The sequence below is a fragment of the Taeniopygia guttata genome, chromosome 8 (assembly GCF_048771995.1).
Source record: "Taeniopygia guttata chromosome 8, bTaeGut7.mat, whole genome shotgun sequence".
NCBI lineage: Eukaryota > Metazoa > Chordata > Aves > Passeriformes > Estrildidae > Taeniopygia > Taeniopygia guttata.
In genome coordinates, this window is record NC_133033.1 from 19,192,073 (window position 1) to 19,218,177 (window position 26,105).

At 38.1% G+C, this 26,105-nt stretch overlaps 1 protein-coding gene across 2 annotated transcripts in view; it reads right to left on the minus strand.

Moving 5' to 3' along the window:
• Positions 1-3,659: 3,659 nt before the first annotated feature.
• Positions 3,660-26,105, minus strand: part of OLFM3 (olfactomedin 3) — a 50,739-nt gene continuing 28,293 nt past the window's right edge. The window contains exons 1-6 of one of the 2 annotated variants that reach the window (XM_030279270.4): positions 22,408-22,701; positions 19,132-19,278; positions 17,313-17,468; positions 14,294-14,513; positions 7,732-7,838; positions 3,660-6,424 (exon numbers count right to left, since the gene is read on the minus strand). In XM_030279270.4, coding sequence (XP_030135130.1) covers positions 5,747-6,424; positions 7,732-7,838; positions 14,294-14,513; positions 17,313-17,468; positions 19,132-19,278; positions 22,408-22,536 — 1,437 coding nt within the window. In that variant the 5' untranslated portion in view covers positions 22,537-22,701 and the 3' untranslated portion in view covers positions 3,660-5,746. Of the gene's footprint in view, positions 6,425-7,731; positions 7,839-14,293; positions 14,514-17,312; positions 17,469-19,131; positions 19,279-22,407; positions 22,702-26,105 lie in introns of those variants that run through there. The other variant, XM_002186979.7, reaches the window with a different exon arrangement.

Consider the following 26,105-nt stretch of genomic DNA (forward strand, 5'->3'; position numbering starts at 1 on the left):
GATAAAGCCTGTGAATCTCCCAAATAAGTGTCAAAGCATATACAAATTGTCATGTTTTCCTCCCTCATTTGGCCTGGTGAGCAGAACTGATTTTGTAAATACTTTGATGAGATTTGTGCTGTGAGGAGAGCTAGTCCAGAGATGTAAGAGCCTAAAACATGTTTAGGAAGGGACCTGCTGTTCCTCCTGTGCCCAAGGAAATGCCCCTCCCTGACACTGCCCAGTGTGGGAGCAGCCTTTGGACTCCTCCATGCAGGGACCAAAGTAACTCCATATGAAGTGACGTTTTCTTCCTCAGAAATTACTGGAAGGAGTTACCCATGGCAGGCATACCATGACTGTGAATTAACCAGCCACTTTACCAATAGACACAGCCTCCTTACTAGGCCAAAACCGGCAAAGCTTTAACAGTCAGTGTAAGAATGTGGGAGCTGAACTTTTGGACACACATATTTGTTTCAGCACAAGTGAGCTAATGAGTGACACACTGACTTGAGAACTGAAAAATCTAATATCTGGTGAGCCAAGAAGCTCTGCTGAGCTTAAGCTGAGCACTTCTGTGTCCACTGTGCTCAGCCTCAGCAATGGGATTTGTACAAATGTCCTTGTTTTCCTGATGGGGTGGGAAATGGTCTGAATTAGTGTCTGTAAATAAGCTGGCAGTCCCGAGTGCTGTGTGCTCTTCCCTCAGGAAGGAGCGGCTGCCAGGGCCGCGGTAATGAGCATCCGCAGCTCTCCTGCGCCCCTTGCCTCCCCAGGGCACCCATCTGTCCCACTGCTGCGCTGACAGGGACAGTCCTGGGCCACCAGCAAGCTGGGATGTCCTTCAAGGTGACAGCAAGCCAAATTTACTGAGATGAGGGAAGCCTGAATAAATGGCCTGTTTGCATTCTGTGGCACAGACTTGGAGCTTAACTCGAAAGGCGTAAGGGCCTTTGACAGTGTGCACCTCAGTTCCTGTGAGGTCTGATTTCATGGAGTTAAAGTGCTGCTGACCACCTGGAGGCTGCCATTCAGAAAGGAGAAATGGATGTCTAAACCTGCTGGGGTCAATGATGGATTTAATTACAAGGAATCTCTTGCCATGGCAGATATGAAACAAAATATTTCCTTTAAAATTAATAAAAGGGAAGAAAGTTATCTTGAATCTGTTTTAAATTATTTCTGTGGAGCAATCCATGATATACAATCAGTATTGCTTGTAGGCAGTTTTATGGGCATGCTAGAGCTAAATTTTACATAAGTGGAAAAAGAAATTTATACTTTCTCCAGATGAAATTTGCTGTACTATAAATCTTCTATGCAGTTTGAGTTCTATCTGAACAGTATTAAACATACTACACGATGAGAGGGTTTGGGGCGGTTTTAAGTGAAGATCAAGATGATTAGAACAAACAAAAGAAGAGAAAATGCAAAGAAAAATAAGCTGGAGTGGTTTGGGTATGTGACTGATAATATGTGAGGGAAAAATTGGTATTTCTGACCCAGTGGGCTCTTCCTGTTCATGTTCACTATAAGAACTGTGTAAATAGGAATTCAAACTTGTGTACAAAAGTCACAGTAAAATAGACATTTTTGAGATGTCAAATCTGAGTTGTAAACTGCCATTTTTATGCATCTTCATACATTTTCCTGTGCTGCCATGGTATATCAGTCACACAGTTTTTAGGGAAAATGGTATTTCTGTACAGTGGATGCAGAGGTGGAGTCAGAATGCAGCTGATCTAAATATTGTATTCATTTATAGTGAGCTGTGTTGAAAACCCTGCCATTTTTTTGAAACAAAATCCCGAGGAAGCTTTGTTTCACTTGGACTGCTGAAATGTTTCTGCAATGTAATTAATTGAGTGTTCTGAAGCAGTAGAGATACAGGAAAAGTCCAGAGGCTCTTCTGCTGATGCTCAGCTGGCAAAGAAGCATGTGAGTTGAGTAGGAATTTCTGATTCTAAGAAAATGTGATTTTTCTTCTCAGTGAGTTTTCTATTTCTGGTGGGGAAGTGAGTTTCAGGATTTGGCTTTATGATCTGTGGGAGGTAGTTTGCATGCTTGAGTTTTTTTGAGTGTGAGCTTCTGGAGGGGTGCAGTTGTGATACTGTTGTGGTGCAGGAGTTGCTCTGCTGGGAATCAGTGGTGTGGGGAGCTTGTCAGCACAGCAGCCTGTGATGCAGCTCTGCCCCAAAGATCTGCAGCCCTCATTTGCCTTTTGAGGAAAAGATGCCCAAATGCCTAGCATTGCCTTCTGCATGTCAAGGATATAAGATTCACAGCAGGGAATGTTCAGGTGATTTACAGGAAGACGTGCTTATTCAAATGATTTCCAAAAATTGTTTTCACTGGCACAAACATCAGTATGTATCAAGACTGTTCCCTGGCAATTCTTGAACTGGAACAGGATACAATTTACTGGATGAGTAATTTGCTGTGAATGGTTTGTTCATCTCTACTCCAGCATTTTCTAAGCAATTGATTATGACAAATTACCAGGTAACAGGTTTGTTTAGGCTGTGCTTTGAAACAAACAGCCTTTGCTGTGGATCCAGCCTGCTGGGCTGAGTGACAGCTAGCGCCCCTGGGCTTGTCTGAAAAGGAGGATTCTTAGATATAAGCAATCTGTGATTAAACCCTTGTATCAATCCACCTTACTCAGCTATTTTCTTTTAATTTTTGGAATTACATCTCTTCTTTTGTTAGCAGTCCTTACAGTGCTGGGGAGGTTCCACATCACACTTCCAGGGGTCTGCTGGGCACACTGTGACAAGCAGGGCAGGCTGCACAGCCTTTGTAACAGCAGGCTTGGTAGCTACTCACTGGCACAAATTGCCAGAAGGGACTCTAGAAGATCATTACTGTGCAGGAAGCTTTCTCTGGGAAGGTTTGTTCTGCCCATTTTGTCCTGGGGAGTAGTTAGTCCATTCCAGGGAGAGTGCTGTGGGCTTTGTGGTGTGCATTGTTCACCTTCCTTAGGCTCCCTCAGGCCAGGATGCCTGGAGGATTGGCAACTTGTGTTCCTGGAGGAGATTAGGGGTTGTCTGCATCCCTCTCTGCTGCCAGTACAGCTTGGTGAAATTTAGGACTCCTGTTCTGTGTTACTTGATAATGCCTTCCCATGTTTTGCATTGATTGTATGGAAGCTGTTATTTCATGTTTAAATATTGGAATCCAATATAAACCTTGTTACTAATTTAGAAGGGCAGGATTTATCTTGGTTCAACAAACCACCTTACAAAGGTGCTTTTGCTACCCCTCTTTTCCATCCATCTCTAGCACGCTGTAGTAGGGTTTTTCTTTCCTTTGACTGTTGGGAGTGTGTTACCCTGTAAATGGTACTGAAGTCAGGTGAGAGTAATCTTACTGTAAGAACTGTTATCAACCTGTACTACTGTATGTATGCTAATTACACAGTATGAAATTCTTATGAATAAACACGGTAGTAATAATTGTTTTCAGATAAAGTGATCGTGACTATTCTTCTAGTTTATGATGATACAGTAGAAAAAAGTTTAATTTCTCAATCTAATTACTAATGTTTTTACATATGCTATACTGGTTGAAAAAAACTCTCTTGTTGAAGTTACTCTGTACAGGGGAAAGATTGAGGTTTGTTTTATGGGGTTTGATAAAAATCTGAACATACTCCATTTTCATAAAACATCCCTGTATGACATAAAATACCTTTTTTAATGAGTAGTTATATACATTTTCACATGTCACAGAGGAGGTTTCATTGTCAATACAGGAAAGTCAGTTACAGGAGGGAAGTGATTTGTCTATTCAGCTGAACGGAGTCTGTCCAAATTCTGTGTAACTGATTGTATGGAATAACAGCTACCATTTCATCTAGACAGGAAAGGGGGAGAGGGGGAGCAAGAAAGTAACTTTTCTCTGGTCATGTTGTTATATAATTTGTTGTTTGTTTTTGGTTTATTGCCTCCTTTGTCAATTTTTAAAAACTTATTAGCATTTTTTTGTTTTGAAACTGGTATGAAAAATAACGCAATTTGTTGAGCTTCACATGGGCTTGTATTATAAAGCATACTTGTAAACATATATAGATGCATATATTTATAATAACGAAAACATTAATGAGACTTTTAGGTGGTCTCAGCTGGTACATTAGAAGAACCAGCAAAAAAAAATCTGGCTTTTCAATTTCAATGGATATAAAAATAGAAACTCATAGAGTGTGAGGAACACAGCTTTCATAGAATTTTTCAGATACCTGTCTTTTACCATTATGTTAGAGCCCAGCTATTAAAAAAGACTGATTACTAGTGCTTAATGTTACTTTCTTTCTATTTTTGCCAAAAGAGACACATAGCACCTCATTCAATTTTTCTCAATTATGCACACCTCTCCCTGCCCCCCAGTTTCTAATCAGACAGTACAGCAACCCACACAGCTTTCAGAAATATTTGTTTCTTGAAGGCATCCATTTGTGTGTAGCAATTCTCCTGCCAGCAAGCCCCAAACCTCTTTGCAAGAGCTTGGCCTTGACGTTGTTCCCTAACAAGAATTTTGGTGAATAGCAGGGGCCACACTGATCATCTGGGCTTTGCACCTTCCATGGTGTATTTTCTGTGATTACTGCCATCCCAGAGAAGAGTTTTGTCAACAGATAAATGTTCTCCTATAATGAATAAGAAGATGGGCAGATGCAGAGCAGCTTGGCTTTTACCACTGCTCTGCAGTGCCCCAGAGCAGCACAAACATGGGATAACACGGGATGCACTCCCACTCTCAGCTGGTGGGCACCAGCCCCTTCCAGCTTCTGGCTTGTAAAATTCACAGCAGGGATAAGCATAAACAAGGGCAGTCAAATGGTGGAAGGGAAGAAAGTAGGAGAAAAAGACAGAGAGAGAGAAGCCAGCAGCAGGAGATAAAAACTGGGCAGAGCAAACAATTGTAAAGCTGGAACTGGTGTGAAGCTTCAAAGTTGCAAATGTGCCAGTAAGCAGCGCTGTTGAAGAGGGGATCTAGGAAGCAAAGCTGAGAATAGAAATCATGCATCTGAGAAACTACTGGTCTTTCTCAGAAATAACAACCTTTTATCAGATTTTTACCACTTTCAATTGACTCGTAGCCAGAATTGCAATTAAGCTTCAATATATTTTATAAAAAATAGTACTTAGTTTACTTTCACATAAGTGAAGAGATACAATTGCACAATGGTGGTTACAATGGTAGAAATACATACTGTTGATAAAATGTTTGCAGGAGATTTAAAAACATACTGTACAGCACCACATCTGAAATTGGATGATGGCGAAATGAATCATATGCCTTGTCTAAGAAAATTAAATTCCTACTAAATCTTTCTTTCGGAATAAATAAAAAAATACAATGTGCAATATGTGTCTGACACTACTGAAATGTTTCCTGAAGTTAAGCAATATATTAAAACAAAAAATGAGGTAAAAAAAGACATTCATGCATTTAAGCCACCATTAGTCTCTGACTCTAAAATAAGGCAGATCATAATCTTTTAAAAACTGTCTTTAGCCATTTAAATCCTCCTTAGTGCTTTTCAAGACAAGGTCTTGACAGACCTTGCAGAATCATGAGTTAAGATGCTTTTTATTTCTGACAGGTCATTTTTGACAGGTTCAGCCATATTTGAGATGCATTACATAGTAGAAAATGTTGCTTTTGTTTAATGAAGAAAGAAATTAAAAGGAACTGAGAGAGATGGATGCTTTAAGAGTTAATCACAAATGAGACTGCTTTGAGGGAGGTAAGGGAAATAAAATTATGTGTCATCCTCAGTTTTAATGATGTGGAAAAGGGTGACATTAAACAGGACTTGATGTCCATTATTCCAGGCATAGAGAGCTCTATCTCTTGCATTGTAGTCAAGCATGGATATATGAAAATACTGATTATGGAAAGGAATGTCTGTGTACTCATAAGTGGAGGTTTTTGTGGAGTAGGAATAGTAGACCTTGGCTCCTGTTAAGTGCGAATTAGTGACATACAAGGTGCCACAGATCATGAAGGATTCTCCAGCACTTCTCTTTGGGTAGCCCGTGCTCCAGCTCTTCAGCACCTCCAGTGTATCCTGGTTCAGCTGGCTGATGACAATGTTGCCTGCGTTCTGGTTGGTGGCATACACAGCCCACAGCCCAATTTCATCTGCCATCAGGTCGATATCAGAGAAGCCACCCCAGGTGTAAGGGTAGACATTGTGGAAGCCGGCGTACTCCAGGCTACGCTGCGCCAGCACCCGCCCCGTGTCGAAGCTGTACTTGATGATGATGTTGCTCTGGTACTTGTTGAAATAGAGGGAGCCATTGTAGACAACGTGGTTGGTTCCTGCCCATTTGAATGGAAGGTTGTATGTCCTTGATTCGGCCCCACTGACGAAGTCTGCGATTGATTTGTACTCACGGACAATTTTATTGTTAGTGTAACTATCCATGTACCAGACCTGGAGAGGAAACAAAGATTGGGAGTGACCATCTTGAACACAGTGTATGCTATGTGATCATGATATAGGGCATAAAGGAGTGTCACGGTTTGGTGTCAGTGTTTTTTTTCCTCTTGTGGAGAAGTCTCCCTAACATTAACAAGAGCAACTTCTCTCCATCAGTGAACTGAAGAAAGACTATTTTAAAGGTGGTAAATTGACTGGAAATTTTAGGTTTTATTTCTTTACATTGTCAGTGGGAAAGAAAAGGTTGTGGGGTGAGGAGAAGTGTTCTGAAGGATTTGGTTTGATTCCTACTACTTTTTTTTTCCTTTTAGTTACTGTTAATAAAATCTTCTTTTTACACTTTTAAAGTTTTGAGCCTGCTTTGCCTTTCTCCTAATGCTATCTCACAGCAGGAAGTGAGTGTATTGGTGCTTGGCCAGCACTGAAACCTGCCACGCTCTTTGGTGCATTGGCTGGGAAGTCTTAAAACTGGAGAAATCTTAAATTGGCCAACCAAAACCACTACAGGAACACCTTGCAGAAAATGAAGGAAAACAAGTTTTAGCTGTGCAGCAGGCTATGAAAGTGAAAAATTCCCCACATTCCTGTTACAAAAGCAGGAGGAACTCTTGAATTTCTGAATCCAACTTACCTGTACAGGTGAACTCTCAACACAACTGTTACTAACTACAGTTAATAGTCATTCAGTGCTTGGGCCTCTGCTATATTGTGCTTGCTTAAAGGAATTTCTAGAGACAAATAATTAATGTTGTGGGTTTCATACAAATGAAACCTAGTGTTTTGACTTCTAGAGCTCTTTGATGCAGAGAGCATGTTCTCAAAACTGTAGCCAAATTGAGATCCTATTGGAGATTCAAATAACAAAACAATAACATAACTTGGATATGATAGAGCAAATGATCTGACTAGAGCCTATATGGGGCCCTAATCCTGCCAATCCTGTGCTGCATTATGGGTCCTGTTCTTGGATAAAAATGTCGATGTTTTAGATTACTCTGGTTCTTAAAGCACAATTAAATATGTTAGGAAATAAAAAAAAAAAATTGGGTTGTTAGTTCTGATAGATATTTGTCAACCCTGAAAAAGTTGAAATAAATGGCACAAAAAGTGCTTAGATAACTTTTGTCTTTGGATATTTTTCCAAAAATACTGTCGCTTTTTCTCTGGAGATGTTTGAGTGTGAAAATGACTGAAGTAGAAAAACATGCTCAGGAATGTAACTTCCTAGAGGAAAATATATTTTAAAAGATTAAAATAAAGCAAGTAAGACTCCAGGACACAAAGATAGTGCCTTAACATACTCGGTTATTTTTCTCTGATGCCAATGGATCCGTCATCCAGGCTCCAAATCGGGTTCCAGATGTCTTCACTGTAATGGGGCCTGTAATTTTCATCAATTTGCCACATGCTGAAATAAAAAAAAAACAACCCAAATGCATTAATGCATAGCTCTCCTTGACGTCAGTTAGAGCACAAGACCAAATGCTCCAAATTACATTGTGGCTCCAGGGGATTCAGGCTTATGTTGAAGATTAATTGTCACCTTCACAGGAGGAACTTGTCCATATTGTAGAGTAATATAAATATGCAAAAATATACATGTAAAATTGTATTGGTTTATATTTTTGTATTTGCATCTTTTGAAGCAGTTATAGTCTTTGGGCATAAGCTAAAATACAGCTGCTAAAATATCTTCTGAGCTGAAGTGGAGAACATTTAATAATAATTGAAATGAAGACATAATTCTCCAACCCTGACTCTTTTGCCATCAGAAAGTTCAGCACAAAGCTGGGATTGATGGATGTTTCAATTTTCCATTGGCCAGGGTAACAAGGTGGTGAAGGGCAGACACACAAATGAGCTTGGACATACAACATTGCTGTACTCTAAGCTTGTGCCCAGCTGCCCCTGGCACACACATGGCTCTTTCCGTACTGAAGTGGAGGCTGCCTGAAGAAATGAGTATGAGAATTATTTAGCAAGCTTGGCTGTATTGGTTGGCTTCAAATCTATTTGGCTGCCTGGGAGGAAATAATGAAAGTCAATACCATCTCAGATGCTGACCTTCCTAACAACTCAAAAATCTATATTTTAGGGGACATTAATAAGATATCTATTGGCAACAACCTCCTGGTGGAATTCATGTGTTTACCAAGATTTAATATCACACAGTGGTGTGCACGTTGAATAGCATGTTTTTAAGGAAAAGATGTAAAAAGAAGTGAAACAATTTTTTAAATTTAAAAGTATGTGCTTCTCTGTGCTACATGGTTGTGCTATACTGAGAAGTAGAAAACAAACAGTATCTGGTGTTGAGATTGAATTTATTCAGCTCAAAATGGAGAGGCACATCAAGTATGAATTTTATACTCTGTAACTGGAATGTATCATGCCAGCCTATTTGGGTCACTTAGAATGGGGTTAATGCTGTGGTGAAAACTCAGAGGCTGCTTGGGTAGCTGTTCACAGCCAGGGAAGTTGGATGTATTGGAAGTGAAGATAACTGAATGCATGCTGAGACCTCAATGAGCAGGGTAGGCTGTGTCTATTTTCTGGGTCAATTAAGAGACATTATTAAGAGACATATCTCAATCCATATAGGCTGCAGTAGTTTGAAGATATTTTTGGAATTTCCCATTTTAAAGAATCTTATAGGTTTTTAATACTTGTTTATGATAGGACATAATTTTTTATTGTTTTTTTTTTTTTTTTTGTAAGTAGGCTCCTAGCATTGTGTGCTGAGTGCTCTTTTTCTACAGCATGAACTGCTATTAGCTTGAAAGGTAGATGACTACAACCTATCAAGGTGAATACTTTTATTTTTAGGTGGTCTGTTAGTAAATAGTTTCAGAAATGGGCAGGAGATAACCCTTCTGAAGGTCTGAGTTTTAATTTGGAATACTTAATTTGGAATGCGTTATCAGAAAACTAATAAGCAGAAAGGAATCAGAATAACAACTACTCCTGAACTTGTGGTTTCTAGGATAATTAAAATACAGTGAATGCATGAGTTATAAAGTATGCTAATACTAACTGGTGCCTTTACAACACAGTATTGCAATTAGTGGGGAAGCATAAAAAGAATTTGGAATCTGAAGCACTGTTTCTTCTATGAGAAAAAGAAATCCGAAAGCTAAAAGTGGACTCATAATGAATTGTGAAATTTTGCTTCTGAATGAGCAAAACCTATGGAAGAGCCCCTGGCAGAGATGTGAGGGCTCCCCGAGGCAGGGCAGGTGCATGAACATCCCAGCTGGGCTCGGCAGTGCCAGGGCATGGTGGGAGCAGCATGGGCACACAGCAAGCTCCAGGCCCCAGAGCTGCAGTGGGACAGGGGTAAAAGCAGGCAGTGTTTGAGTCCCTGTGGGGTGTGCACACACCTCTGGGGCTGTTAGGGTGCTGCTCTGTGTGTGAGGAGCTTTTGGAGGTTAGAGAGCAATTCAGAGATTTGTATGCTGAAGTCTTAGTACTGTGATTCCTCTGTTATATTGTATTTATCCTGAATGTATGGCTTGCTGATTAATAGTTACACATTGTTAATAATTAATGAACTTCTTCAGCCTTCATTTAATTTAAACTATATGAAAGAGCTGTGTATCCCTGTCACAGGAGTTAGATGCTTTTAGAGAATAATCTCAAAATGTATTGAGATGCTGTTCAATGTGAAAAGAGATAACGTATGTCAGCCACTAAATGATCAGTAGTTTGAGTCAGGGTGTGTTCCTGATCAAATTTTTATTCCCAGGCAGCATGCAGTGATCAAGAATGGAAGAATCCTAGGAGAGCTGCTGTATAGCTGGGGGGCTGACTCAAAAAGTGACAAAGCTTCTCTTTTTGGCATAACAGAACAGAGCACTTTGTAAGAAGCATGAGGACTTTTTGTCCCTCCTGCCCTATAGTAGGTCCCATTTTTCTTTCCCTTCCTCATTAAACAGAGACCCATAGATCTGCTTGCTTTTTTTTTTTTTTTTTTCTTTCCTGGCAGAAGGGAACATATGAAAAGTTTTGGTTTATAGCAGTTTGATTCCCTGATAGAAGTAAGAGATGCTAGTAAAAAAGTTAGGTCAAATATATCTCTATTCTAGCACCTGTGAAGAAATTCAGGTGCTCTAAGAAAATGTGATACTTTAGGCTTTTTTTTTTTCCTTCCCTAAGAGGTTCAGATGGGGTTACACAGAAAAGCAGTGGGATTTTTAGAAGCTCTCAGTCTCTTTTCCTTGTATTTGGAAGAAGCAGCTGCCCTACATTAGCAAGTCCCAGCCATAACTGATTGTAGTAGCTGGAAAATCCCAATCATAGTGTTTAGATCCTAAACTGCCCTGTACAAGAAACATCACATGTAGAATCAAGATATTTCTGGCTTGATTCCTCTCCTGTAACAATTCTGTGCAGTGGACTCTTCCAAGTCTGTTCATGATTTCCAGTATTTATTTATATTAAGGAAGAAGTTGAGCATGAAGTGACCATTAGCAGAGAAAATAGATGTACTTTGGTACAGCCTGTGGGATATGAAAGTATGAGGCAGAATGTGTCTGGAAAGCTCCAAAGTGAGCAAGTACCAGGAGAAGGCTGTGATAGTGCAGCTGGAGAGGAGCTCTTTTGGAATAGCTAGAAATGGGTAGAAAGTCCCATTCTCTATGACATGACTGAATATTGGTGGCTGCCATACAGAGCAACTGAGTGTATCATTTGTAGAAGGACTGGTAAGGGAAATAAAACCACAACATTCTCTTGATGTGTTCATAAGCATCATTATTATGGTTTTTCTTTTTTGGTAGGTAATAAATAAGGGAAAATGAAGTGAGGTATTTTTGCACTTGCACAAATGCGTTCCAAGTGGTTTACTGCTTGCACTTCTCTGCTTATGGTAAAATTTGTCACAATGGACTAAAATGAGTGAATGAAGAGTTAGTTCTTAATTAATGTATGTCTAGTTCCCTGAAAAATATGAATCCAGATGCACTATAATATAGTTATTAGGGTTTGCTGAGAGGAAGTCCCTGAATTTTTCTGCATAAGTGCCATGACTTGCTGTGCAATCTTTAGAAAATTTGTTTATACTTTTGGGCTCCTTGTTCCTTCATCTACAAAATAGGGATAAGAATCTATATTTCTATTGCCCAGTTTTATACTAAATGATATTTGTAAAGTTCTTCAAATCCCAAAAGGAAGGATGCTTTGGAAGTAGTAGTACCACTGCAATCAATTGTCTCATGCCTGCACAAATAGCTCCTCTGCCACTGATGTAACAGAACTTCTTTGGATACATAGAATATTCTACATTTGAATTTTTAACAAAAAATGTTTCTGTAAAATATTGTTCAGAGTCTACATTATAATCAGATGCAGGCAGACCTTAATCCGATATATATCTAGTTATATGTCAGAGTATTCTATGAATGCTACCCATGTAAGTTTTAACCCAACTTCATAAACATGTCATGACAAGAATAGGAGGGTTCAAAGCATACTGTGCAACCTGCATTCTCTTGTAAATACCGATGACTTACAGGACTATCAGCAAAGGACCCACACATGCCTAGTTCCATGTGAATTTGGGGGGTGTGTAATCAAATGCACTCTATTCCTATGTGTTTAGCTGCATGCACCCTTTGAAAGTTTTGTCAACTAATTTCCCAGCAGCTTAATCTTGAGTTTTCTCTTATTCCAAAGAGAAGGAGCAAAATTCAGTCATCACAACTGTTGTGATAATTATTAAACCTCAGTGAGAGTAAGATAATGCTTAGTGTACTGTAATGAGCGTTGAAAGTGTTGCCTGTGCAGATGGAAGAACCCTTTTAAGTGGCCAGGACAATATAAATAATGCATTATACTGCTGAAAAACACCTGCTAGGGAGAAGAATAGAGAGTAGTTATTCCATACACTGATTACAAAATTTTATTGTGAAGTGCAACAAAATCTGTGAAGATTCAAGCCAGATCCTGTGGCACACTGGGGCCATTGGCTTCTGATTGTCAGGCTGGCATGGACAGGCACAGCTGGGTCATCTCCAGCATGGCCAATGTGGCCACAAAGAGGTGTTGGCAGGAAAGCTGCTTTCCCCTCGTGCTCTCTGGTCTGAACACACAGCCCCAGCTTCAGCAGTTCCAGGAAGCCAAACTGAGGCTGTTTGTACTTCAAAAGGTACATAGAGATAGGCCAGAAAAACAGCCAGTCCATTAGTAGGGGACCATAAAAATAATTTAAGCATCTAAGACCAGGGAATAACGCCAATAAGGATGAATGAATCTGTGTTACATCTTGAGAAGGTCCACTCCCTTTTGTTAATGGGTATGCTTAATAATTTATTTTATACAAAAACTTTCTCTCTACTGATAATGTATATAATTTTAATTTTTTTTTTCATTACGTACATCAAGAGATTAGAATGTGTTGCAGGAATTCAGGGTAGATAGAATGTCAATGCACCTAGTAATTCTGTTGTACAAAATATAGCTCACACTCATTGCTTCACTAACTCCTGTAACAAGATGCTGTAAAAGCAAAAAAAACCAAGATACTTGTTAACCTGATGATTTTTGATATCTAATAACTTACTGGAACACTCATTATCAGAAAATACTGTTTATTCACAGGAATTTTCTTGTTTGCTGCAGTATTGCAACACAGCTGTTTTCTCCTCACTGCCTTCTGTCAATGCAGTAATGTGCTATTTTGTGTGTGTACTGAGGGGAAGATAGGATCATAAGGAATTTCTGTTTGAAGAAGTCTTTCATGTATTTTAGCACATCACCGCTGTGCTATTTCCAGAATAAAATAAAGAAATAAATTATTTAAGAGGCTAACTTAACCTAGATTTTTTTCATTCTGCTGCATCACAAAAATAAGGAGGCTCTGCCTATCCAGTTAAGAAGATATTTAATGTCTTGGGTAGTTTAGTCCTCAGGACTAAATCTTGCAATTTCAAGTTTATTCATGTTTAGTGTTAAATTCTAAAGTGTTTATTTTTCATGAAGGGGTTAGATTGTTTCCTGTAGTTATCCAGTTGCAATAGTGATCCATTCAGAAATCTCCAAATGCATGGATAGACTGGGAAGAGAGAGGACTGCATTGTGTTTGTAAAGCAGGTTGCCTATCCCTGATGGAAGTAGAGGCTGACACTTGATATTGATCCTTCAGGCCCTTAGTTTTAGTAGCTGATACTGAGCTAATGCTGAATTTCAAAAATGCTCAACATTTGATTTCTAAAGGCAGCATGGGAGCAGCTGAGGTGGAGGTGGCCTGACCTGGTGCAGCAGTAGCAATGGATTGCTGCTGTGCATTCCGCAGAAATTATGCTTTGGTCTTTTTAAGTTAGATATGAAGTTTGGTTAGATTGTAATGCTAATTGGAGAATGGGAGATCTCCTTAGCACTAATATTACAGGCTAAAGATATTACAGTCAGAGTGGCCTCTCAGGTGATACAGCAAGATGCTAGGGTTATGATGTGGACATCTCAAAACTGATTCCATTCTACTTTTCACTACTTTTTTTTTTTTTCACATTGACAGCCCGAAGATGACTCTAGTAGCATTGTCTGTCTGAGCTTTTTTGAAAGAATATTTGTAACTCTCCAAGTGGTTTAAACTGCAGATTTTGAATTTGCTGTTATAATTTTTAATCAAATTCCTTCTGTATACAGTAAGGCATTACATTATGTCATGTACTTAGAATGGTATAACTGACCTTAGGTTGAGTTACTCTTGTCTTTTATTAGGGTAGCACAGATCTGAATATAATGCAGTCTTTCATCAAAGAAACCAACAAATAACCCCTCCCCCCAAACCTTATTTTTTCTAAAGAGAGACAACTAAAAATGCACAGCCAAGGGACCAAACTTCCCATGAACTTGTTAACTTACTGAGCTTTTTCATGCAGTCACGAAGCCTGGTTTCTAAATTGACTACACGCTGGTGTAGTTCCTCATAGTCATAAGCACCAATTTCTTCCTGAATCCCAGTGAGCACAGTAGACAGATTCCTAATTTCCTCCTTGAACTGTGTGATCAACTTGGCATCAGTTTTGTATTGCTCCAGAACTGGGATCAGTGGCAGAAGCTCATCCATCTTTTCTTTCAACTCCTGTTAAAGGCAATCATATGTGCATTAGAGATGTTTAAAGGAGTTCAATCCCCTAATTTCCTTTAATGCAATATTGATGCCTGATTATTAAAACAATTTGAAAATTATTATTTTAGTTACAGATCTACTATTAGTTACTGCGAAAGTCTCAGACACCTTGGACTTAATGGTAGTAAGCAGTAGATGAAATGCAAGAGACAATAGTCTTTCTATTGAAAATAAAGAGCTGTCCTCAAATGATCTGAACCAAACCCACTGACTTTCCATCCAGGGGATAGAAACCACCCCAAGTGTGTCTTTAATAAGAAGATGAACATTTTGCCATGTGCAGTTGTTGTTGCATTGCCAATCCTATTCTTAAACATTGACTGAAGAAAGTAAGGCTCCACCTTGAAATCTCAGACTGCTCTTTTCTCAGATTTTTTTTGTGACTCATACTTTGAAAATTTGTATTAATCTGTAGCATATATTGGTTGCCCATCTTTCATTTCTTAATTGTTCTTTTAAAAGCACTAATAATAGGGGCTTTACTAAATTTACTTTAAACTAATTGTATGAAGTTGTTTTTTGTTATTATTCTGTAAAAAACCTCGAAGAATCCTTGTAGTGAAAAGATTTTGCTTTACTGAAATGTAGCAGATATGTCATTATATATAGATTTCATAGTATTTTGATGATTCTGTTCTCAAGGGGTCTTCCAATTACATTATAGCAGCAGTTACCAAAATGGGCACAAAGAAATGAAGTCCTTTTGTTTACAATTAATCTATTTTTATTTACTGTTTTTAATAAAATCTTAATCTAAATCTACTTTATGACTGTTAAAATGAGTAGTAATTTTTTCCTTGATGACAAGGGAAGCAGGCTTTGTGACAGAGAAAGCATAGCTCCAGAAACCATAGTTTTTGTTACTTCATTTTGAAGTTATGAACTTAGGCTTCCGTTCGGTGAGACAGTGAATGGCCAACTCAGGAAGATAAAATCTGTTTGAATTAGTGAAAGTAATATATTCCTGATTGGATTTATACCAGATATTGTATCATATTTGAGCAAACTTGCTGTAACTTTTTGTGGCAATCAGGTACCTCCTGCCCGGCATAAAGTGAAGTATAGACTGAGTGTATGCTCAAGTGTGATCTGGACTAAATTTGTACTCCTTGGTTCTGGCCAGCATGAAAACACAGATTTAGAACATCTCACTTTAGTATATCATATAAAGTTGATTCTAGTATTTTCATGATAAAAAACCAATTGACTTCTGCTGACTCTCCAGAGCTTGTTGCTGCAATGGGTGGTACAAGAGCTAATTTCTGTTGCTACACAGATAGTTGGTAGATGTGTTCTGGCACTTTGTGGCAGTTGATATGAAGGGTTATATTATATCCAACATGATTTCTTTGTCTCAGAAAAGATAAAGCACTGAAATTTGAGTAACCTGAATTTCAGAGCAGCATATTGTATTATTTTGACCTTTTAAATTATTTTGTGACTGAATGGGCTGGAACTCTGTTTTATACTCCTGGCAAACTGTCAAACTGAAGGTAAATGACTGGCCAATAGAAATACTGAATATTTAACAGGTTAGAGCACTGGAGTATTCCTCTGGTACTCCAGGTGTACTGGAGTACACCTCTGATATTGTGTATCAGACATTCAAATTTTGGTATTTTATTCCCAAGGAAAACTAAAATAAGAATAAAGGATATACAATGGAATTATGCAAATGCATTGTTATTGTAGCAATAAGGGATAAAAGGGAAAAAAAAAGTGATGATAGATATTTTCTATTAACTAAAAACCTCAGAGAATGTGCTCAAAAAGTGATATAATTTATAAAGCTTGGTAGTCAGATCATTAGTGTACTTAATTCCTGATGTTATTAAGACCCACTTGATATTCAGTGGCTCTGAAAAAAAACCCTAGACCTCTTGACTATGTAATTATTTAGGTCTTTAACTCTAGTACCAATTGGAAAATTAGGTTTATATGAACTTTCAGAAACACTTCAAAAAATATATATTTGCTTAACATAATGTAATCCTTGGAATGTATTTTCTAGCACCTATTTTGTGGTCTCGCAGTCTTGAAAGATCAATTTATCAGACTATATTTAAAGAATTTAAATATGCTCTTGAAATATTTTTCTCCTGAAGAGTACATCAGGTAGCATTTTCAGAATACAGAACGTTACTTGTAAATAACTGCAACCCTTCTTCCTCACAAAAGGATTGGCTTGTGGTTTTTGTTGTCATTAAAATTCAGCGGAAGTCTTTTTTTTTAATCAGACAAATGTGACTGGGAATGATTGCTCTCCTCCCCATCCCAAATTCAAAACAGCAGATCTTCAGACATGAAATTAGATCTTAATTGTACTGGATAAAAATTACAATAAACTGATTTATTATAGCCTTTCTTCCCTTCAACTGCAGTAAATGTCATGGAACAGTATGAGCACAGAACTCTTACTTGTTTGCTATTAATTCCACTGGATCTCACCCTTTAGCACTGGAGCTTGAATGAATATAAATTTCTCAGTATGACATGCAAATTGATACAGAAAGAACAGGAATCTGTTTATAGTGACATTTCTCTAATGACTTAATAATTAATAATGCCTCCCTATTACAATTAAATAGAACAAAGCAAAAGATTATCATCATAAAGGAAGATTTATTATGCTTTTCTTTTAAATGGTGTTCTTGTAGGAGCCTTTTGAGCTGAGACCATAGCTGTCCATGCATTGTTACTCAGTACATTGTTTCCAGCAGGCTTGGAAGTTACTGTAAAAGTTGGACCTACTTGAAAGTGCTTTGTCATTAATGTCTTCCGATCATCTTCAATCTGCCGAAACTTGGCCTTCAGCCCTTTCATTTGCGTTTCCATTTTTAAAACATACTGGAAATCCCTCTGAGTCCGTAGATTTAAAACTTCAATAGATTGGGACATATTCTGAACCTGTTAAAGAAGAACATTCTCTAAATGTACTTTTTGTTGCTTTGCTTTTATTCCTGGTTAAATGTCAGGCAATGAAATGCACTTCTGTCAATTAGCTGTGAGTCATTTCTACCATGGTTCAGTTCTAAATTCCCTAACTGATGACGGTACAAATACTGGGGAACAGGGAGAGGCCTTGAAGCCAAAGATTGTTTGGACTACTTAGAGCTAAAGAGAGAGAGAGAGAGATCCTTTAAACATAATTTTCACTGGGGTCAGGAAAGGCTGTCAGGCAATAGTCTACTTTGAGACCTGTAGTAGATGTGACTGTGGTTCAGAAGGTGCTCATATAGCATATACTTCCTTCCAGGCACTTTGGCAGGGACAGGACTGAAATTTGGAGATTTTGGTTGGTATGAGGAGCATGACTTTCCTTGTTAGTAGGCATTTATAGAATCATTCAATATAAGGCATTCATAAGACTCTCCAAAGATAAACTGGGCTGTGTCAGTCACCAGAGAGGTGTTTGCCACATGATTGCCACAGTCCTAATCATAAGAAAATAGCTTTGAGAGGCTGTGATTGAGGTTCATTTCTGTGACAGCTCTAAAATGATGCTATGATTTTTTCACACCCCTCCAGCCCCCACCTCAAAATATAAAGGGTTTTTTTAAGTAATATTTGAGTATTTGGGGAGTATGCTGGAGCAAAGACTGGAGTGTTCCTTTCTCAAGTAAACAGACTCCGTGAGAGGAGGCAGCTCCTTTTCTCTCTGCTGTTCCATCTATGTCCTCTCCATTCATCTCATGTTATGGGCTCTGTCAACTTAAACCCAGTCTCTCTGAATTTCATGAAAGCACAGAGCAAAAAGATCTGTGGGGATCTGGCACTATATTAACACTGGAATGATTTTTCTATAGCTAGAAAAATACTAAAAATTGTGCGCTAAAAATGTATTTTCAAGTCTACATTTTATGCTGATTTTTGCTGCTATTCAAGCACTCTCTCAGGCCTCAGGTTCTGTACCACAGGCTGTGATACGGAAACTATAACCTTGCTTACTTATACAGAGAATGCAAAATGTTTGTGTTTTCATAGCTGCAGCATTTTTCTATTGATGCAAAACAAGACTTCATTGGTTTCACCATATGCAATAGTGGATAATACTGGATAAGAATTGGGCTGTTGGGGAAAATTTGCACCATCAGAAAATGAATAAATAAATTTGAGAAAAAGAAACGATAAAAAAATTAGACCTGTTTATGCTCTACACAGTTGGCTTTCAAGATGCTTTTTGTCTCTCTCATTATTTTTTAATAAGAGATGAGAAATGACCTTCAGCAGTCTCATATGATCGAAGCAGAAGCTGTAGTTTAAATGCCTGAGCTATTTTGATGTGAGATTTGTAACTGATTTTACACAGAAAAATCTGTCCTGTTGTATGTAAGAAAGAATTTGGGAAGAGTGACGAAGAGAAGATGCTTGGCTTGGGAAAGGTGTGATGTAAGGAAAACGGATAAATAACAATCAGAGGTGAGAAAACAGATAGGGGATATAACCTGAATAACAATTTTTATCAGGTAACTCTCTTCATCAGTTCATTGTGCATTAACTGAGAAGGAAAGCAGTAGATTTCCATGGGAAGTTTAAAGACCAAGAGGAGGAATTTCTTGGGAAGACTTACCTTCTCTAGTAGTTGTCTGAGTTGCCTGCTTTTGGCATCTCTCGAACATAAGTTTTGTTCAGGTGCAACAACAGTGCAAATGCAACGGCCATCAGGATCCTGGGCTGAACTATAAACTTGCCACCCTTCCTTGGGGCTAATCTGAGTCTGAAACAACAAAATAATAACAATCAAAGGAACTGATTTTTTGTTGTTTGAAAACAACACTGCAGCAGATTATTTTTATTTTTGCAGTACATGTCTGCAATGAGGTTCCTACTAGTCAACAATTATTACTCTTAACTAATTAGTTTGGCAGTTTCCCAGTTTTGCCATCTCTCACAGCTTTGCAATAGTTCTCTAGAGGAGTTTAGCACACAGTTTCCAGGGTGGATGAGAATGGTATTCTGCTTGTGATTCAGCACAAACCAGCTGATTTAATTCTTTGCAAAGGGAAGTTACAGTTTTTCAGCAGCAGAAAACAACTGTGTCCTTTCAGCCTGGATGACTTTTACTTTAGACTCACGGAAACAACAAAGACAGGAAAGAACAAACATAGAGCCTGGGGAGAGCACAGTGTGTGACTCACGGGTGGGAATGGCTCAGCAGCAGTTTGGATGTGGGGGACAGGTGTGCTCTTGAAGCTGCAGCTCACAGGAGCTGTTCTCCCTGGGCTTCCACTGCATTAGCCAGAGGAACCAGGGGCTTGCTCAGGGTGGGATGGAAAAATGCTTAGGCCAGGGGAATGGTGGGGCTCATGGCAAGCAAACCACAGGGCCATTAAGACACTGCATGTCCTTCACTGGGATAGTAGAAAACTGGAAATTCATAATCTGTTCTTTTTTACAGCAACCACAACTGAGAAAGAAAGGCAAAAAAAAAAAAAAATCACATTTGTTTGCAGAGCAGGGTAATACTGAACTGCATTTAATGTTTGTGTAGGATTTGGTATCTCTTTAATGGGATGTACAGAAATAGTGTAGGGATGACAGAAAACAATATAATGAGATGAGTGAAAGCATTCAAGTGATGGAACTTAATAGGTACAAGAAACAGTTTTTGAACTTCCTTTTTAAACTGTAATTGAAAGTTAATACTGTGCTTTATTCTTTTCTAATATTGCACTGAGTGATGAATTTCATGGTACAGATGCTAATGGATATAATTGAAGTAATTTTGGTCTGGACACAGTTGGAATCAGTTGCTATTTATATATAAAATTGTACTCAGTGCCAGCAGAGAAAGTGATTATTTAAACTGGGAAGCTTTGATATTGATGCTTTCCTGGCACCTTAGTGCAGGAGTTGCAGAGTTCCTCATCTCTAAAGTGGTGCCAGAATCTCTGTGGATTCAGGTAAGAAAAGAACACAGGCTTTTCACAACAGTGACTCCTCTGAAGAAGTAATTGAAGATAGTTTGTCTTGCAATTTCAACTCTGGTACTGAAACAGAGCTCAAAAGAGGAGACCCTTTATCTGGCTCCAAATCCTTGTACAATTCTTCCAGCTGAAGGGAGGAAATTGGGAGGTTTTTTCCTTTTTTTACATTGTACAATATACACAATTTGTGAGCTGTGTATGTGCTAGGAGAGAAATTCTAGAGAAGTGCTCATGCTGCAAAGTTCACTAGAGAAGCTCCAAGTGGGGAACTCTGGATGGCAGCCAAAAATCAGTTAGCAATGACCCTGCTATTACTGAGCGCTTGGGGCATAAAGTCTTTCAACCAACATCTACAGTTTTAAGAAAGGTACCAGATTTGTGGTGCTCAGTTTTGTGTAAAAAGAACCCTACATGACTGAAATTCATGTTTTCTTTATTTGGCAGATGTTGCCAAGCTCAGATAATCAAGATTTTATGATCACTTTCCCTGCTCTACTGGAACTCTTGCTACCCTTATTCAAACAAAAAAAATGCATATAGCTCAACTCAATGAGTGAAAAGAGCATTCTTGAAATAATATTTAGAAGGCATTTCTATCAGCAGTGCCATGTTGTAGCCAAGGGCTCCATGACATTTTGTACTACTTGGAAGCTGAACATATCAGTACAAACACATATATTTGTGTGTGTGTAATATATATATATTAATATAATAAAAACTAGTGTGCATCTTGTAGTTACTCAGTTGCAACTTTAAACTTGGATGTAAATGTGATAGGGAACTTCTACTTATATAGCTATAAGAACTAGCAATATATACTGTGACTCAGTGAGACAATTACATTTTGTCTCAATAAGGAAAATAAAATAGAGCTTTTCTTTGTATTCCCATCTTGCTGCTCTAAAAGACAACTGAATTTTTCTTACAACATAATTAATTTTGAAGTAATAATATTTATATACTAAATACAGTGATTTTCTACAACAATATTTTTCCTGCATGCATATATTCAATTATTCCATGTTGATTAGTAAATGCATAATTTTTAGTTACAAAATTCTGAGTTTTGAGAATTGTGAGCTACTACAGTTACATTTATATTTTACATAACCTACTATTATGTAAACATCTGATTACAGTCACACAAAAAGTTACATTGACAAGAGTGTTTTACTAAGCATTGAGGAAAGTTATGTTCTAATATAACTTATGGATACCAGGATAGTGTTCCCTCTAAAGTAAAGTTACTTGACTCTTTAGGCTCCTCATGAGTTCATAGCTATTCACAGCTTTCCTGTAGGTTTTTATTAACTGAGGCTGCTGCATATGAACGTCAATGTTAAAAAATGATATTTCTGTCATTTGTGTTATTCCCATTATCACCCTTTCAAAAATTCTGGTATCTAGCCCCCTAGTACCAATTTAATTTTGTTTCTAACAGCTATTTATTTGTTTAACTGTATTCCAATAAAGAAAACTAAGAAGGAATCAGACACTTTGCATATGTAGTGAATAGTTACTAGGTAACATTATCCAATTTTCAAAAATAAATGTAATGCCAGATATAATTTTCTAAACAACACAATGCATTTTTCTGTAGCATTAAAAATAGGAAGAACAGTCTAGACAAATGAAAAGACATTGCTGTATTCTTTTTAGCATTTCATGTTCAAGATGAAGGCATTTGTTCTTACATATTTAAGGATACTATTTCAAAACCTTCCCTTTAATTGTAAGACCCCAACATGCTCATCAATGTGCAGTTTTATGATGCCCAAAAAGAAGCATGCATTAAGAGATGATAGGAAGATTAGTAGGTAAAAAAGAGATGTACAAAAAGGCAACAAACTAATGCTTTTGCTGGCACTTAAATACTAATTCAGCATTAAGATAGCTTGCAACATATAACAGCTACTTACTAGAGTATCTGAAGTGGTTATTCTGGTGGTATTTAGTCCTACCAGAGAAGGGAGAGTTTGGGACATCCAGTTAGAGATCATTGCCATGGTACTGAGGACAGCACCAAGCTTCAGCAGTGGAGGGCTCATTGCTGTGGAGCTAATGAGTTTTCATAGTGAGTGATTATCATCCCAGTGCAGGCTGGCAGCAAGAGGCGTGACTGCAGCACACAACATCCACAGCATGAAAGGAGATCAAGCTACCCAGATTTAATCATCCATTAAAAACATCCATATCCTCATCTGCCCTCTTTCTGCTCTTACTAACAAATACTTATGACTGTCTTATGCTGACCACGAAATAAACAATCCTTTCTATGCTAATAGTCATTGCAGTTTCCAGTGGGAGATGGCGTGGGTGAGTTATCTCTATATAGGTGCTAGACAGTCAATTAGCCCTTAATTAGTTCAGTCCAGGCAGATCAGTGTCTTCCTGTCTGAAATGCAAAAGCCTGAGCACAAATAACTCCCCCACTTTCCATCAGTGCTTCGGCAGAAATATGCTCAAGCCTGTTAGTAAATAGTTCTGTACTTGTCCATGGGGAAGGGGCAGAGCTGTCAGCCTGCTCACCAAAGTGCCAGACACCTTTCTGGACCTCCTGTGATTTGCTGATCTCTCATAAATTACAACATCAGAGACTTCATTATTTGCACAGCTCGTTATTAAGATCTTTATTGTTCATAAAAGACCATTGAGGCTGTGAAGAGTCACATTTCTCAGTGTTCTTGTTAGTTTACAAGTTTTTGTACCAAGAATTATTGCATTACTCCCAGGTTTGGCAGACTCACTATGTCTTCATTGCTGCTTGGATGAGAACAGAAGATAAATTGGGGATTGCACATTTTGAGACTTCTTTTGGCTTTGCTGTTAAATCTACTGCTCCCTAGTAGAATGAGCTGCAGGTTCTGTAGCGATTTATCTTGCTCATATATTGAGTGTAGGGAGGGAAAAAAAAGCAGAAAAAACAGTCTAGAAATCATTGTGCTATAGGGGCAGCTTTACTTTGTAAGAATTATTTGTAAAAGAAGTGCTGAGCGAGGATTTCTAATGGCAGTTATTTAAGAGAAAACTTGCATAAAGTTTGCTGAGAGACAGGCTACTGCATTTTCCCCAGGGCGGTTATGGACTTAGTTTCTGAATTTGCCTCAGCAAAGTAAATTACTTTTTCTTAAGGACTTCTGGCAGTGCTACGAAGGAACCCTGTGTGCACTGAAACTGAAGGGATATATATTTATGGGTGTGTGTCAACATGGATGTATTTATTAAAGCTACTGTAACTCTGCAAACAGTTTTTCAGATTGTTAGAGCCTGTGCACCAATTCAGGCTAGACATTTCCCTTTCAATATCCATTCAGAATGATTTTCATAAATATCTGCAGTTTAAGAAAGACACATGTAAACTTATTTTTTAAAAAAGAAGTTGAAGAACCCATTGAGAGCTATTATATAAACTTAAGGAGTCGCCCAGCAACAGAATATAGAAAATCTGCATATCCAGGTATTAAATATCTTGTGGTAGTTACACAGTAATGTGAGCTGTGAAATATTTCAAATACTCAAAAAATTAATTCACTGAAGAGATCTGAATACAGTGAAACACACTGAATATATTGTTGCTAGAAGTTGTGCATAGATGGCAAATTTGAGAAAGGCTATGTGATCACAGCTGTTTTACTCAGAGTATTTTCTGTATTTTGGGAGATAAAGTTCATATAAGCTTGGATTGCCTGATCATGGTCATTTCTCTGTAGAGAGTCCCTGTGGTCCATTCATGATATGGTGATTTTGAGACTGAGAGCTGAGTCAGGCCTTTGCCTCAGCCTGATGAAGGGCTTAGTGGATGGAAGCATTTGAGCCTTTCCCTGAGCCAGTGTTTTTGTGGAAAGGGTCTCAAAGCTGTTCCCTGAACACATGTGCAAACTGAACTGTCCTGACATCAAAAGTGAGGCTTTTTGCTGAACTGTCATTTGATAATGTTGGATAAATTTCCAGTTTTATTAGATTCTTCTGAAGTGTCTCAGCATCCTATCTAGACCTAATACAAAAAAAGATTCTAATTCATCTGTTTTATCACCTTTCTCTATTCCTGTCCTCTTTCAGAAGTTTAATAAGCACACTAATTCCCTTGGTTCCAGGACATTTCCAGAATGTAATGACAGAATTTTGTTTTACCACACTCAATTGCAGCTTTTGACATTTTTGGTTTTCTTCTCTGCAACAAGAGCTGTTTCCCAGAAGAATGTAATTGGTCTCCTCCTTAATTTTAACATTGAACAAAATACACTCAAAAGGCAATAAAAGACTTTTCTGATGCCCAGATTAAAAACTACTGCTGGTCATCCTTTATCTAGGGTACTGTCAGCTCCTGGAAAGAATGCTGTTTGTTATTATGATTATTTCTAACAGATTATGTGCTCCTTTGTTCTTGTGACAGAATATTCATTAATGCAGTTTAGCACTTTATTTTCTTCCAACTGGTTTAATTGCAGAAGAGAAAGCTTGCTGCCATGTGATTCCCAGTACTGCTGCTGGACACATCTTTACAGAGCTAGGCAGGAGGTGATCCTGTATCCTCTGCTGGTTATATAATTTAACATTACCAGAGCCCTGGCATCCCCTTGGTGCTGAAGTCAGATCTGCTGTAGCTGCACAGGGGCTTTAAAGCCCCTCTGAGCTGCAGTGCAGGGATGAGGGCAGCTTCTACAAGTGTTTGGGAGCCCGGGGCTGCAGGAGTGAGCTCACCCTGAGCTGGAAACCGTTTCTTGCAGGGCTGCAAATAGCGGGCAGCTGCAAAGGTAATGCCAGCCCCAGGGGGGCTTACACACACAGGGACAGCACCCTGGGACTGTCAATATTCTGTGTATCTGATATTTTTGTGCACCCTTTTGACAACTATTGCTTCAGAGCACTATTGCTACAGAAGATGTGCATGGGAACATAGTCTTAAAAAGGTTTCCTTCCTAAACAGTGGAAATTCTCAATGAAATTATATTTTGTTTGTGTTTTTGCCAGACTGTGTAAGTGTTCAAGCCCCCTTTTTGTTAAAGAAATTGTGTTAAAATAATTTTAGCTGTATTTTAGGATAAATAATTGGGTAAATTAAAAAATGGCAAGCAAAGAGTGGAAAATTTTTCTACATCTGAGGTCAAATATACGAAGATCATACCTGAAGCCACAGAATAACTGAAGAGTTATTCTCATATTGTTAGGAAGTAGAAACAAAACTTTATGATCTGTTTCATTTCAGCTCTGTATTTTCTGTTTTGTTGGTTTTTATTTTAAAGCTGCAATTTCACATTTCTAGTTTATGATTAACTGCTCTGAATAAAAGCTAGAATGCAACAGCAATTCTAAAATTTGAACAATATTCTTTATTACCCTAAATATCTGCTAGTATAACTTCCTGTTTTAGTTAACTTTGTCTGAAGTCAGTTGAAGCTGAAGCATCCGTACAGAATAACTTCAGATGCCATATTTTGATCTTACATAAAAGTCTATCAGTCTGTAGCAATTTCAATGTTGTTAACATTATTGTATGCTAGTCCTGTAATAATTCAATTACTGTATTACAATTTACTAAGGTCATTAAAGGTATTATTTAAGACCCTTATTTAATAAATAGTCTAAAGGCTCTTCTAGTCTCTGATATTTACTTTCA